General features: G+C 39.6%; 1 protein-coding gene across 1 annotated transcript in view; it reads right to left on the bottom strand.

The window, feature by feature from the left end:
* LOC109038001 (uncharacterized) overlaps positions 1-12,543 on the bottom strand; it is an 86,719-nt gene extending 74,176 nt beyond the window's left edge. Inside the window, exon 1 of the mRNA XM_019052909.2 lies at positions 10,847-12,543. Within this exon, the coding sequence (XP_018908454.2) occupies positions 10,847-11,921 (1,075 nt within the window). The 5' untranslated portion in view covers positions 11,922-12,543. The remainder of the gene's footprint in view (positions 1-10,846) is intronic.
* Between the last annotated feature and the right edge of the window lie 713 nt (positions 12,544-13,256).

Here is a 13,256-nt window from a genome sequence, read left to right as displayed (position 1 = left end):
ATTTTAAAACGCCAATAAAAGCGAGTTGGGTGAAACTTGTTTACTGGCCGACGGTGGAGGCCATTTTGTGGGGGGCGGGGCTTGGTTTTTACTAAGTGATCTTTTTTCCGGCTGATGTAAATATGCTGGTAATGGGGGTAAATTGAGGTTAAAGTGCGTAACTATAGATTCGCGACCGGCAAGAGTGTGATAGTGGTGTAATTAAAGTTAATGGGATAGGTGATAACCTGCGTTCATGGTTAGGATTAAAATTTTACTGCGGGGAAGTTGCGTTCAATATCCAGTTGAAAACTGTTCTCTCTCCGTTTTCTCGCTAACTTTGTTTTTACCACAATATAACAGTATTTTGCCTGATCTAGAGTCCCTCGTTCTCCCCTTTTCCCTGCTATAACCTGTAAAAAAGTTAAAATCATCCATTATTTTAGACACAGAAATGTTCTGCTTGGTAACGATGATTATTATTTTTTCAAAATCTCATTAGATTTTCGAAAAACTTCTTGGAAGATTGGAGCACAAGTCAGTCTTCTGTAAGAAAAACATGTTACGCTAGGTACATGACGAGCACTTATCTGCATTTTAATCGAAGCTTGTTCAATTTGTTGACGCAGTTTGTATTACCCGCGAGACTGATGTAAAAATTTTGAATCTCAGATAAGTGTCTGGTATCACACAAATTTGAAGGAAACTGACCATATAGGCACACTGGCATATAGGATATGATTTAAATCAACGATTCTGTGTAGAAAAACAGGTATCTTTATGGCATGCTTTGCGTAAATGTAGATTTTTTTTTCTTTCCTCATACTTTAACTTTCCTGCACCGCTTGTATTATCAAGATATTATTTTTTTCCTAGGAAAAATGCATTGCTATTCTTGGTAAACTCATCATCATATAGCTCTCGGTATCTCGTCTGCAAATTCCAGAGAGAGTATTTTTTAATAACTTCATTACGTTTTTTTATCACTCGGTGAGACTTTGAAATACTAGAATGTTTAGAGCAACACAGTACATCCATATAGGTCTGAGTGGTATTCTAATCGCCGGAAAGCGAGCGGTTCTTTCGATAAATCGCATTAATATGCACAGCATGACGAAAGTTTGATGGGTATTGACCTATCGAAGCACGATATGGGCTTGGGGCGCCTTCAATTTCTGTGATACTCTACGCACTGTCACGGAGTTAGTTTAGTTGCCTGTGGGATCCAAGCTCAACCCGGGTCTGGGAATTCACAACACGCTCTCTTGAGTGTGCCATCAGGGAGGCCTGATGGATTTTCGGAGTTTCACACCTGTCTATACTCTCGCTGTACAGGTACTCTAGAAATTAGGAAGGGCCTTTAGTCCCAATGTGTTCATCATGACTAGTGTCATAACAGTGGCTCAATAAGAAGTACCTCTCTCTCTTCGCTCTAGGAAAAGTTCACTCGCAAATCGGCCTTCGCAATTCGCAATTCGCAATTTGTTGGCCTAAACAATGCGACGTAAACGCAAACGCAACGGCACGCATCTCGGGCTCCCCCACCCCTGGGTGGAAGCCAAGGGGTAGAGTAATACAAAATATGATATACGCGTATGGAAATGCAGCTAAGTAACATAAATTACGGCTGGCCGCGCTGCGATCGCCGCGCTGGTCCGGCCGACGGACGCCGCAGTCGCCGCTGCCAGATCTCCTGCGTTTCTCATCGGATCGTGGGAAATCGGTCGGATTTCCGCTGCCATCTGGCGGAGCTGGCCGGCGACTTGAAAGGAGTCGGCACATTACCTAATTGGTAGTCTCAGAGCCAGTCAAAGGTGTGTGGTCTCAAAGAGCCCGGCTAATAACTTCATCCTCCCTCCCCTACTTGCCCCGCGCTGCGCTGCCCCCTCAGCGTGCCCCCTCCTCTTCCATTCACGACCATTCTCTTGGGCCCCGTGCGCCCGTGCGCGGTGGATTCTCTCGCCGTGGAGGGCGGCTCAGGGGGATTCGGGCCCTCTCTTTTTTGGATCCAGCAATGACCAGCCTCCGAAGAAGATGGAGCTTCTCTCGACATCCTCAACTTTCCTGTTGAGAATGACCCCATGGAGGCTGTCGCGGGAGACCCAAAAATAAAGAGACTTACCCTGGTTTTTTACGGTTTTGGTACTCGAAATTTTTCTGTTGGGTTAAGGGATCAAAATAGAAGTAATTTGGAGTTATTGGAGCACATTCAACCCCCTTTAAATCATCCTGATAGTTCGCGGTAAACGTTTTTCTAAAGGATGTTTGATACATTTTTTGATGCGCTTTGACGCATGAGGAAGCCACCGAAGTAACCTCTTTTAATGATTACTTTTGATCGTTGCATTCTCGAATGTATGCAAAATCAAAATTCTAATATTTGCCGATCGAAATTGATAGGTATTTGAAAAAAAACAGCTATAATTTTTGAAGCATCCGCATGGGTGAAAGAAACGCCTAAAAAACTTGACCAATTTTTTTTTGCAGACATATTTCTAAACACTGTTCTCTGTAGTCTGTACGCTTTTAGAGGGTCGCAAAGAGGTGAAATTAGGTAAAGTGATACCAAGTTACTCTTAGTATGATCTCCTGAACGAAAACATGTTTAAAACCAAACCTTGGAAAATGACAACATGAGTCTAAATTAAACGTTTTCAAGCGATCGAAGTTGACGCCGAGGCGCCAAATTGGTGCAAATTTCCTCAGGAAAAGCCTTATGAATTTTACCGAGGTAAACTTGAAATTAAATGAGCTCACATTTATATCGGTTCACTATATGCCATTACGGCAGTCGATATATGTTTCCAAATTCATTTACTTTTTGTCGAACTTTGCAGCGATTAAAGGTTCTAAATTTTTCAATGTCACGAGATCAAAGTTTGGGATATTTTATCGGCACCAGCAAGTAAACATAATGATCAGAGTATTAACTTAATTCTCAAAACAGATTTCAAACTCTTTCTACAAGTACCTTAATCTTTGCATTGATAATATAAACAATTCGACACCATTTTACAGTATCTTTTGTTGAAAATGAAAACGAAACCAACAAACACGGGCATGTGCGAGAAGAAAGACGATACTGGACATGGACGATGGATACAACGGATAGCTGTTAAAAAGGTTCGGAATCTAGCTAGGAACCTACCTACTGTCCGTCGAATGTGGACCCTCGATTAACTCCGTCAATTTTTTCACCCTATCAATTCATTTTTCTCGCTTGCTCTCGGTGTTTTGTTTTTATTTTTATGCCACCTTATTCGTGTCCAAGCGACCTTTTTGTTGCCTCAAACCGACCTTTTTTGGGTAGAGATCTTGCCTTGACACGACCATTTTTCTCGCCTTCTTTCCGCGAGGTTTTGAAAATACTCCGTATCAAAGGCGCCGGGTAGTGTTATAATGACAAAGAATTAAAGACACTTTCTTTAAGATGATTGTGGTGCTTCGCGGTAGGTAGAATAAGCGCCACTGGCATTATTTCCTCTTGATTTATGGAGCAAGGATTTTACGGATCGACTCCAGCAAAAAGGAAATATGGAATTAGAAGGTTTTCACGATCCCTGCAAAAAACAAAGAGCACGTCAGGGACGAATTTCACCGGACCACTTTCGCTTAATCAATATTTTTTGCATTATTTCCGTTTTTGTTATTTTTTCATCATTCTTTTATCTTACCCACTCCGATTGCTGAAAGCCTTGCAGCAAAGGGCTTGATTATAAGCTTTTTTAAGTGAGAAAGTGAGAAATGAGAGATACAGAGAGAAAAAGAAGAAATCGAAGGGTTGGATTATGACTGTCTTCACGTGGTCTTCGAAAAATATGAAACCATCCTGCTCGCAAAGATGATGACCAAGTCTCATCGCTGCTGATGCAATTGCATGGCTCATTTATTAACAAAAAAATGTGTGTGAACATTTATAACAGTAGCTTGAGGAAGTATTTCTAAAGAACTGTAAAATTGGAACTTCAATTTATAACATGGCTTGATGTGTAGAGAGACTATTATTTGATCATTTTATGGGTTAAAAATGAGACTCTTGGAGCTTGCAATCTCCCCTCACGAGGACATCCTAAAAGCCTCTGATAAAATTGCACGATTTGCTGACAGATTAGTCTCAACTTGCGTTATCAGATTTCCGCCAAGTTACGTGACGCCCGGGACGGAAATATTACTTAACTGGGGTTAAATATGCAAAGAAAATATTTTTTGGAAAACTTAAAAGTCCTCGATATTTTTTCGTAAGCCATCACTGATGAGCTTTGCAACTTTTGAATCTTACTTAAGAGTGCTCTTTTTTGACGCCACGATCCGCAAATTCTTCCTCTTAATCTAGAAAGAGCACTGAAAAAAGTAGTTGAAGCATGTATTTTGAAATTAAAATAAAATTATCTTTGATTTAAAGACATTGTTTTAAAGGAAAGACAATTGTTTCGAGGGAAAGAATGTTTGTTTAATCCAAATGAGTATCTTTCTTTAGTTCAAGGAGATGGAATTTTGTCATCTATAAAAAAATTTAATTTTCTTCGAATTGAAATAAAAATTAAAAACTCAGATTTAAATTAAATACAAATTCTTCACTTCGAAAACTGTCTCTTTTGATCAAGAAAATTCCATTTCAGTTCCAACAAAATATTCTTGAAACAATTTTTTCGGGCTCAAGCACTCAAAGACAGACGAAATACCGGACGCTTTCAAAGCGTTAGGGGCGAGGAGCTAGCGATCACGTGATTATAAATTGAAATTACGGCTTTAAGTACATTTAATTAAACTAGAGCGCGCTTTGAACATTGCGGGGGAGAGTTCCCACTATCTGGTGATCGGGATCTAGATCCTCCGCTGTTTCCATCGGCGTCTGCGTGTATAATTAGCGGCTAATTACTCGGTTTCCTCCATGCCGATTCCAACTCTGAGTATTTGCCTCAGGATTTTGCCTTAATCTCTTGCCTCAGTTTTTGCCTTGTTTCGTTGACGATAACCACTGGCTGCCGTCTAATATGAAACGCTATTGGCACGCAATGTTCTCAGAGCATGGGAAGGGCTCTTCATAATGACCCCTTGTAAAATTCAAATGAGGTTAACAAAAAGTTACTCCGTTTTTCGGAGACCCTGGAAAGGAAACCTCTAGTTGAGCTTCTGAAGATTTTTGGGAACGATACATGGAGGTAATTTTCACCATTGTCTTTTTATGATAGAAAATTTAGAGGGAGGCATTGTTGACACAAGAGGATTGAGAAAGTTATAATTACATATTTAATTCGCCTTCAATTTTTAGAATTAGGCCAGTAAACATCCTTCATGCAGCAATAGTTGTATGATCAAGAATGAGTTCGTGCATTGCAGTAAATGTGTAAATTAATTTCTTCTGCCTTAATATTGAATAGGTTTCTTTGTTCTAGATTCATCCTTTTTTAGTAGGTAGTGAGAAATTAGAGGGTCTTGCTAGTCAAATAATGACTAAAATTTACTACCGTAAAGTTAAATACACATCACCGAAGACGCAAAATTCTAAATTTGTCGATATCAACACGATCATTTCTCGATACAAATACCCAATCGCGATTATATGGTTTTAAAAATGTCTTAACTCTGTTTAATTCAAAAAGATTTGATGAGTTATCAATTTTTCAGCGGGAACCAGAACTGTCTCTAAATTTATGGGTTTAGGGAGCACTCCTGCGGCGTTATTTCATTGTTTTATGCATGGTCCACTTCTCTTCCGTTGTTCATAAAAATATTTGAATAACTATGAGAATCTCTAATTTTCTATTGTTCAACTAATAAATGCAACGATTCCAAAATCAATTCACGCGTACCAATAATAATTTTAAGTCACGTCAGTTCTTTCTTAAACCAACTAACATATCCTAGTGACATTTTGTAAAAAATGATGCATATAAAGTCGCCATAATTTGACTGACGACCCCGCTAGTAAAATTGTGACTTTTGTGATAGAGTGAAATCGTCAAAATTTTACTTTTAATAATTAATTGCAGAGAACTAAAATGGGCATGTACTACAAAATATTGACTTTTGATCAGCCGGAAGGCATGTTAGGTTTTTCAACAAATAGAATCTTTTGAAGTCATGTATTTTCAAATGAAGGGGTGAGATGTGGTACCTCCGAGTGAAAAGTAATGCTATGAGAAGTAAATATTTGTAAACTGTCCGAGTTTCCATTTAGATTTATAGGTATTTAATTAAATGACAACGGTACAAAGTTATTCAGTTTCATTGATGACGATTTCTCTATTTATGCTACTGTTTTTTTTTTTTTTTTTTTTTTTTTTTTTTTTTTGCTTTTTGTTTTTTTTTTACCACAGAACAGATAATATAGAAAAATGAATTTAAAAAAAGGGGAATCGGGGCTCAAGAGGGTTGAACAGAAGAAAATATTTAAGGGGGTGGAGAGCGAATCAGTGAAATGCGTCGTGTTAAGTTTTTGATTTATTTTTATTTTTCTAAAAACGGGAGAGCGATTTTCACCGAAACTTTTGGAATGTAAAGTTGGGTTATTTATTTGCGTTTATGACCATTTCTTGTATCCTATTAACTATATTTTAATTCTTTCCACCATTATGTTTTGTTACTGGACGTAAGAACGTATCATGAGACAAAGCGTTTTGGGATTGTTCAAAATTTACTACAAAAAACAACCTGACATATTATAGAGATGAGTATACTTGCGTATTACTTTGATTAAGAAATCGGCAAAATAGTATATAAATAGAGAACGGTAATCGAAAAACCTTTTTTAGGCAAACAATTCAATGCGTTTGTTAACTAAGAATATTGCGTAAAAAAATTGAATATATTTTTAGAGTTTGAAAGGACGTGAGGAAGGCTCTCTAGATAGAAAAAATTGCTTTATGGTTAATTCTCTATGAGAAAAGAGTTACAAACCACGAAAGCATAGACTCGTTCTGATACAACTATAGTCTGCGTACAGGTTAAGCAGGTTAAGTACAATGGAACTATGGTCCAAAAAGAGACTCATTTTAAGTTGGGAGAGAGACCCCTGAGAAAATTTGTAACGAAATAAATCGCTTCGGACGACAGCTGTGAAGACTTTATATTTAGTCCAATTTCATTCTGTTGTGAGTTAGAGACTGTGTAAAAAAAGAAAATTAACTAGATCTCACTTTGTTTTTGCGTTAATAATGCTGTATTTAATTAGAAGGTGATGCTTTGGATGTCGGCCAAAGTTGTGAGAAGAAAACGTGAGAAGATGGAGTGAGGAAGGGTCAGGTTGTTAGTCGAAATTAAACCGCAATTGGTAAAAATATAAATAAGATAAGCTTGCAACTTTGAGAGGACGTTATTAGCTATGTGTCAGTATGTTACGCTCGAGAGATTTTCATTTAGTTTTAATTTTTGAATTATAGCTGAAGATCTTGTATCGGGACAATATAGAACTTTACGTCTCCGTCCTTGTGAGTAATTAGTCAGTCTCCGGGGAATAGAAAATTTTGACGGAAAAACAATTATACATCAAATAAACATTTCTACTTTCGATTGCATTGTTGCTGGTGTATTTTTCCCCAATAAAGTTAAAGTGGAGAAAAAAGGATCCTGTGGCGTTAGAAACACGAACAATACGACACGTACGCACAGTAACTCATACCTAAGTTTTTCTTTTTTTTTAAAAAAAAAAAAAGAAGACAAAAAAAGAGTTTATTCATCAGAAAATCATTATTGGACAACAGTATTACCTCACTGTTAAATTGACAATTTCTTTATATTATTTTCTATCTTATATGGTGAACTGGCTCATTGTTAACCGCATCTAAGCTTTTAAAACGGAGTAAAATAAAGATCTTTCAAAATGCGAAATAACGATCTAAAATAATTACTTCTCTTCCCGTACAAAAAAAAAGGAATGATTACTTAATCAAAGAAGTTATGAAGTTATGGTGCAAGAAGTTATTGAGTTTTTGGTACTTTTTATGAAAAAAAAAAAAAAAAAAAATCCAAATCAGTTGAGTTCCACTAAAACACAGGGATTCTTAAATTCTAAAATCTCTTGTATTTATCCTCTAAATCATTTCTCCTACTAAGGTGCTCCGAGAATGTACTTTTTCATCTATTTCTAAAATTATCAATTATACATAATGTTTAGAAACCATTACATTATGATCTGATGATTTTTAATATCGTATGAGTGTCAGTGTATTTTGTATGACCACGAGACAATTTGCGCTGGATTTTTCGAGTGTGTTATGCAATGATTTAATAAAAGGAATCGAAGTTAGAATCATCAAAAAACGGAACTTCAAGAACTGAATATGGAGAGGTAAAATATTACGAATTATTCCACGTACTATTTTATCGTTTAGAAGTCAGCGGCAGAGAGGCAGTTCCAAAAATAAATTCATTGATTTCAATGTTGGGCATGACAAACTTTACTTTACTGCTATCGCTAAAAGCACTCGGATAATTCAATTCTTCACAGGGATATATGGCTATGAAATATTTTAGTCTAAAATTATACTGATTTTTGCAATGAATTAAAGGACACCTCACTGAGCAGTTTTCAAGAAAAAATGCAATTTGCAGGGTCAATTTTGCAAAAAGGAATTGTAGTTATGTTCTTTCGTCTTGAAAACGACGATATGTGAAAGAGAAGAAGAAGCAGAGGAAATTAATTTAAAACGCGTTAAAGACCGAAACAAGATTCTTTTCAAGAATTTTTCGGTTTTTGTTTTCAAGCTCTAAAATTAGAAGAAAAGCACTCCTACAATTTAAACAAAACTCTTCTTGTTTCGTACATTTCATGAGAGAATATTGAAGAAAGTAGCCGCAGCTTCTCACTAAATAAATTTTTACAGATCTGAGATAATTTAAAACCGTATTTGAGATTTAAATTTGATGAAAAAAGACAAAAAATATGCGTAAACTTTACATAGCACTACAATTTTTTTGGTGTTAAGGAATTTTTTCTTTAAGAAAGTTTTGAAGACACTGATTTGTAATATATTAGATTTATGTTTTGTGGTTTGTTCAGCACGATAAAAAAGAAAAAAATATGCTTTGAGGTATTGATTAAAACCGAATATTAAACATAAAAAAGTAAAAGAAATAACGAGAAAAGTTTCCTCTAAATACCCAAAGTAAAGAATAATAAAGCAAATTCAATTTTGAAAGAAGATTTACATATTAAGGTTTGCTTCCACTGGCCTTTGTATTCGCAACAATTGAGTAATTTTTTCCCCCTCTTCTTTTTCTCTATTTTTTTATTGAGAATTTATTTCTTTCGCGTTGTTTACTTGCTAGTGTTGTTCTGATGAAATTGCTATAACCTGTATTTTTAAATGATACAAAAAAAGAGGAAAAAAATTATAGTGTAAAAGACTCTATCACCGGACCATAATTTAATCTGTAGCTACCAAAAGCAAATTTTCTTTTCTGAGAAAAAAGAATGAAATTGAAAAGAAGGAAGGAAAAACACAATATTTGTATGGATCTGAAATTAATCCAATCGTGCATTTTTAGGAGGAATCTCGAACAATTTCTTCATACGAACAAAAAATTCGAAACTTAATACAATGTTCACTCTCTGATTTGTGAAGCTAAAAAAATCGTAACTATGTTTCGAATTTAAAACAATTGGGGAATTTAGTAAAATAGTTCCATCACTTTTAACAGGATTGATTTATAAGGACATCAATTTTGATTCATTGATGGTAGTTAGCTTTAGAAAAAAAGAGAGAAAAAGTCCGTGCCGGTCCCTTAATGCAGATACATGCTTGTCTTTTACTTTCTTTTTTTCCAAGAGAGAAAATTCTCCCCTTTTTGCGACAGATAAAAAACCCTCGTAGATTGTCACATATTTAAGGTGAGAAAACGGCATTTGGTAGACGATAATGCTCTAACTTATACCAATAACAGTTAGGTAAGGAGTCCTTTTACATTTTTAAATCTTTTTTCATAAAAAGTTTACTCTGGCTTTTTCCAAATTTAGACGTCGCACTCAAGTTTCTAGCAACTTTAACTCTAACAATGCCGATGTCTTCTTTTTTCCATATGATTGCTAACGACAGTAAATGCGAAACTCTTATTGCAACGTTGCACATTTCTGTTAATGCTTTTTTTTGCAAAGAAAAACTGACCATTTTTCTTGACACATTCAAAAATATACACTTAAAAATTTTGGTGTTTTAGTTCGTTTGCAATAACAAAAAAAAGAACAATATCGGAAATGTTCAAACGCTGCAACGAAGATAAGCATTAATACTGAGCTCGAATTTTATAGCTTCCAAAGAGGAAATTGAACCTAAGTAATTGTACACGACCGCAAAGTGCACCGCACCCCTCCCTTCGTCGGAGAGCAAAAAGTTTCTAAAGCACAGACGACATCAGACTTTGGTTCTTGGTGAGGAATATAGCGAAGTAGATCTGAAAATAGTGCCTCCAAATTCGTTCAATGACGCACCAATTTTGGGCTTGACAAGTGTCATTAGATGATAGATATTGCACAAAGATAGATTTGCAAATGATGATCCGTCACCTCTAACGATTCGCTAAGCGCAGTATGGTAATTATCCGCCAAAAAATTGTCTGCAAGGTCTGGACACACGATCAAATTCCGAACCAATTCTGATCAAAGTAGACCAAATTATGACTGATGGTCCCCATGCAACAGTTCTTTTTGATCAAAATTGGACGGGCCGTCAAATTTTGATCAGAATGGACTGGCTCCACTCATTATTTCCTGCCACACGAAACATTTCTGCCAGGTTTTCATTTTAAAATTAAGCAAAGTAATGATTTTAAGACTGATGATTCCCGACACGTTGATGGTAATTGGTTCGGGAATTTGATCGTGTATCGAGTCCAATGCGAACTAGATATATTGAGGTGATTAACTAACCTTGTCCGGTTTCTCCTTTCATCTTATCGAATGGCTTGGCAGTCATCTCGACGAGTAGCTCAAGGGGCGAGCATTCAGACTTAGCCTCGCTGGAGGACTGCTTACGGGGTTGCGAGGGGGCCCGACGGGGCTGCCCGGAGGAACTTGAATTAGGACTAGTTGAGTTGATGATATCCGGACTCGTGCAGTAGTCGGAGCCGCCGGCGCTGGATCGTCCGCTACTACACGACTCGTAGGTGGAGCAGAAGTCGACGGACTTGGGGCGCACGTGCAGCCGATGATACCTGGGGTCCAGGAGCATGGGGGGCGCCAGGCTGAAGGCCCCGCAGTGAGCCGGCGGGGGCGCCAGCTGGAACGACGCCGAAGAGCCCTCGTCCGTGTCCCACGGGCGGACGATCCTCGTCGGCTGGGTCGCGGCCTTCTTGTCTTTGGCTTGGGACTTGGGGTGGTGGTTGAGGATGTCGTGGATCGAGAAGGACTTCACCCCGTTGGAGCCCGTCTTCGAGGACAGGTCCTCCACCAGGTCGTCCGGCCTGGTCAGCTCGTTGGGGATGTCCACGAAGGAGTGGGCCAGCTTGTTCGGCCGGATCTTCTGGATGTTGGCCTTGTCCGAGATCCCGTACTTCATCTTGTCGATCTGCATCATCTTCAGCTTCTTCAGCGGCGTGAAGTAGTCTTCGTTGCTGTAGTCGACGTTGTCCTCGCTCTCCTCCAGAGATAGCCGTCTTCGGCACGTCAGAGCCGAGGAGCTCCTCGACGTGTCTTCTTCGTCCGAGTTGAACTTGCGGACGTCGCGCGAGACGTCATTGCAGAAGTCGTTGACGGGTGACGGGCAGCCGACGCTGATCTCGCCGTCTTCCTCGTCCGAGTGGACTTCTTTGTTCGAGTCGGAGTCGCTGCCGTCTTCGAAGCGTTTGTCGACGTCACTGCCGTTGGAAATGTCGTCTTCCTTGTGGAACTCTTCGTGGACGTTGCACATGCTCACGGAGGACTTCATTATGGGGCGGACGGAACGGGAAATAACCGGGTCGGAGTGGGAACGATGCCTTATTTCGTTCGGTTCACGGTCAACCATAGTTCAATCCGAGTGGATTGGGCGACGCCGCGGGTGACCCATCTTCAAACGTCCACGTCAGGCTTCGAACATTTCCACACACGTCACAACAACTAAAAAAAGCCGTGTGCTACAAGACACGTTGTAAAGTCACACTCTCAGATGGAATGTAATCAATCTCGATTGAGAGTTTCGAAAACGTGGTTATTATGCGCACTTCCCGTTTTGCCGAGACACATAAAACAAATTGAGACGAAATCCACTACGACTAAAGTCACACAAATCTGAACAATATTTCACGTGTTGGCCAGGTAAAGACGAAGTTTCGCGGAGTTTCCTGTTCGCAGATCACAGTATTTTGGAGCAAAACGAGATTATGACCTCGTGTTTCGAACACCACGCGGTTAGTTTTCAAGGCTGGACGAAAGAACGCCGATCACTTGAACACACACAGATTGGGGTAGAAACAAAACAACGGAGAGAGTTCGGGGAGGATGCAACCAAGTCGCACTCGAAAATCACATTCACTGGTTGAGGTTATCCGTCGCGAACCGCACAGGCGCACAATGGAAACAGACGGGTCGGGTGCAAAAGAAACAAACGAAACGAGCGGGGGACTGCGTGGAGGCACACACTCGACCACGACGGCACTTTTCGTGATAATAAATCGTAGGAGCGGCAGCGGCGAGGTGGAGCCAGAGCGAGGGGCCCGCCCGGAACGAGTTCTCCCGGAATGGGCGTGACCTCCCCCCGACCCCCTCACCACCCCGCCTCCGACCAGCAACCTACTTAGTAAAACACCGAGCCGCGACCAATAAGCTGCCCCCATTGATAATCAGCGGGCCGCGCCGTCTCTCTCTTTACCCCCTCGCGCGCGAGGGGTAATAAGAGACAGACACTGTTCCCCGCTTCCCCGGGAGGGGAAGCGGGACGGAAACAGAACCTCAACTATATCATTTGTACGAGCCGAGCTTTCCTTCACAAATTACATAAGTTCCGTAAAGTTCCTCTCCCGCTTTTTTCTAATTGTCTTTATCGAGGTTTCAGATTATAAATAGCCGTTGTTACTTTCGTGGCTGGCGTGATCGGGGGACGAGGAGGTGGAAGGGGTATTGACAGCCAGCTCTACCGATCCCAGATCGTGTTGATATTTTGATCCGTCCGCGGGCCCCTTATCCCCGTCCCGTTGACCTATCATTAACGCGTTATGGTGTTCTTAACCCCCCCCTCCCCCTCCTTCTTCGACCTCCCCCGCCGCGGGCCGCGTTTCCTTTATTTACTTACTTGTTTTTTTGTTTTTTTTCCTGACAGGGTTCGTAATCTTCAATCGGCTCGCGGGTATGCCGACGTTCGGTT

This window comes from Bemisia tabaci, chromosome 4, assembly GCF_918797505.1.
Source record: "Bemisia tabaci chromosome 4, PGI_BMITA_v3".
Lineage (NCBI taxonomy): Eukaryota > Metazoa > Arthropoda > Insecta > Hemiptera > Aleyrodidae > Bemisia > Bemisia tabaci.
Note: the sequence above shows the minus strand (reverse complement) of the source record. Positions and strands in the feature narration are given on the sequence as shown.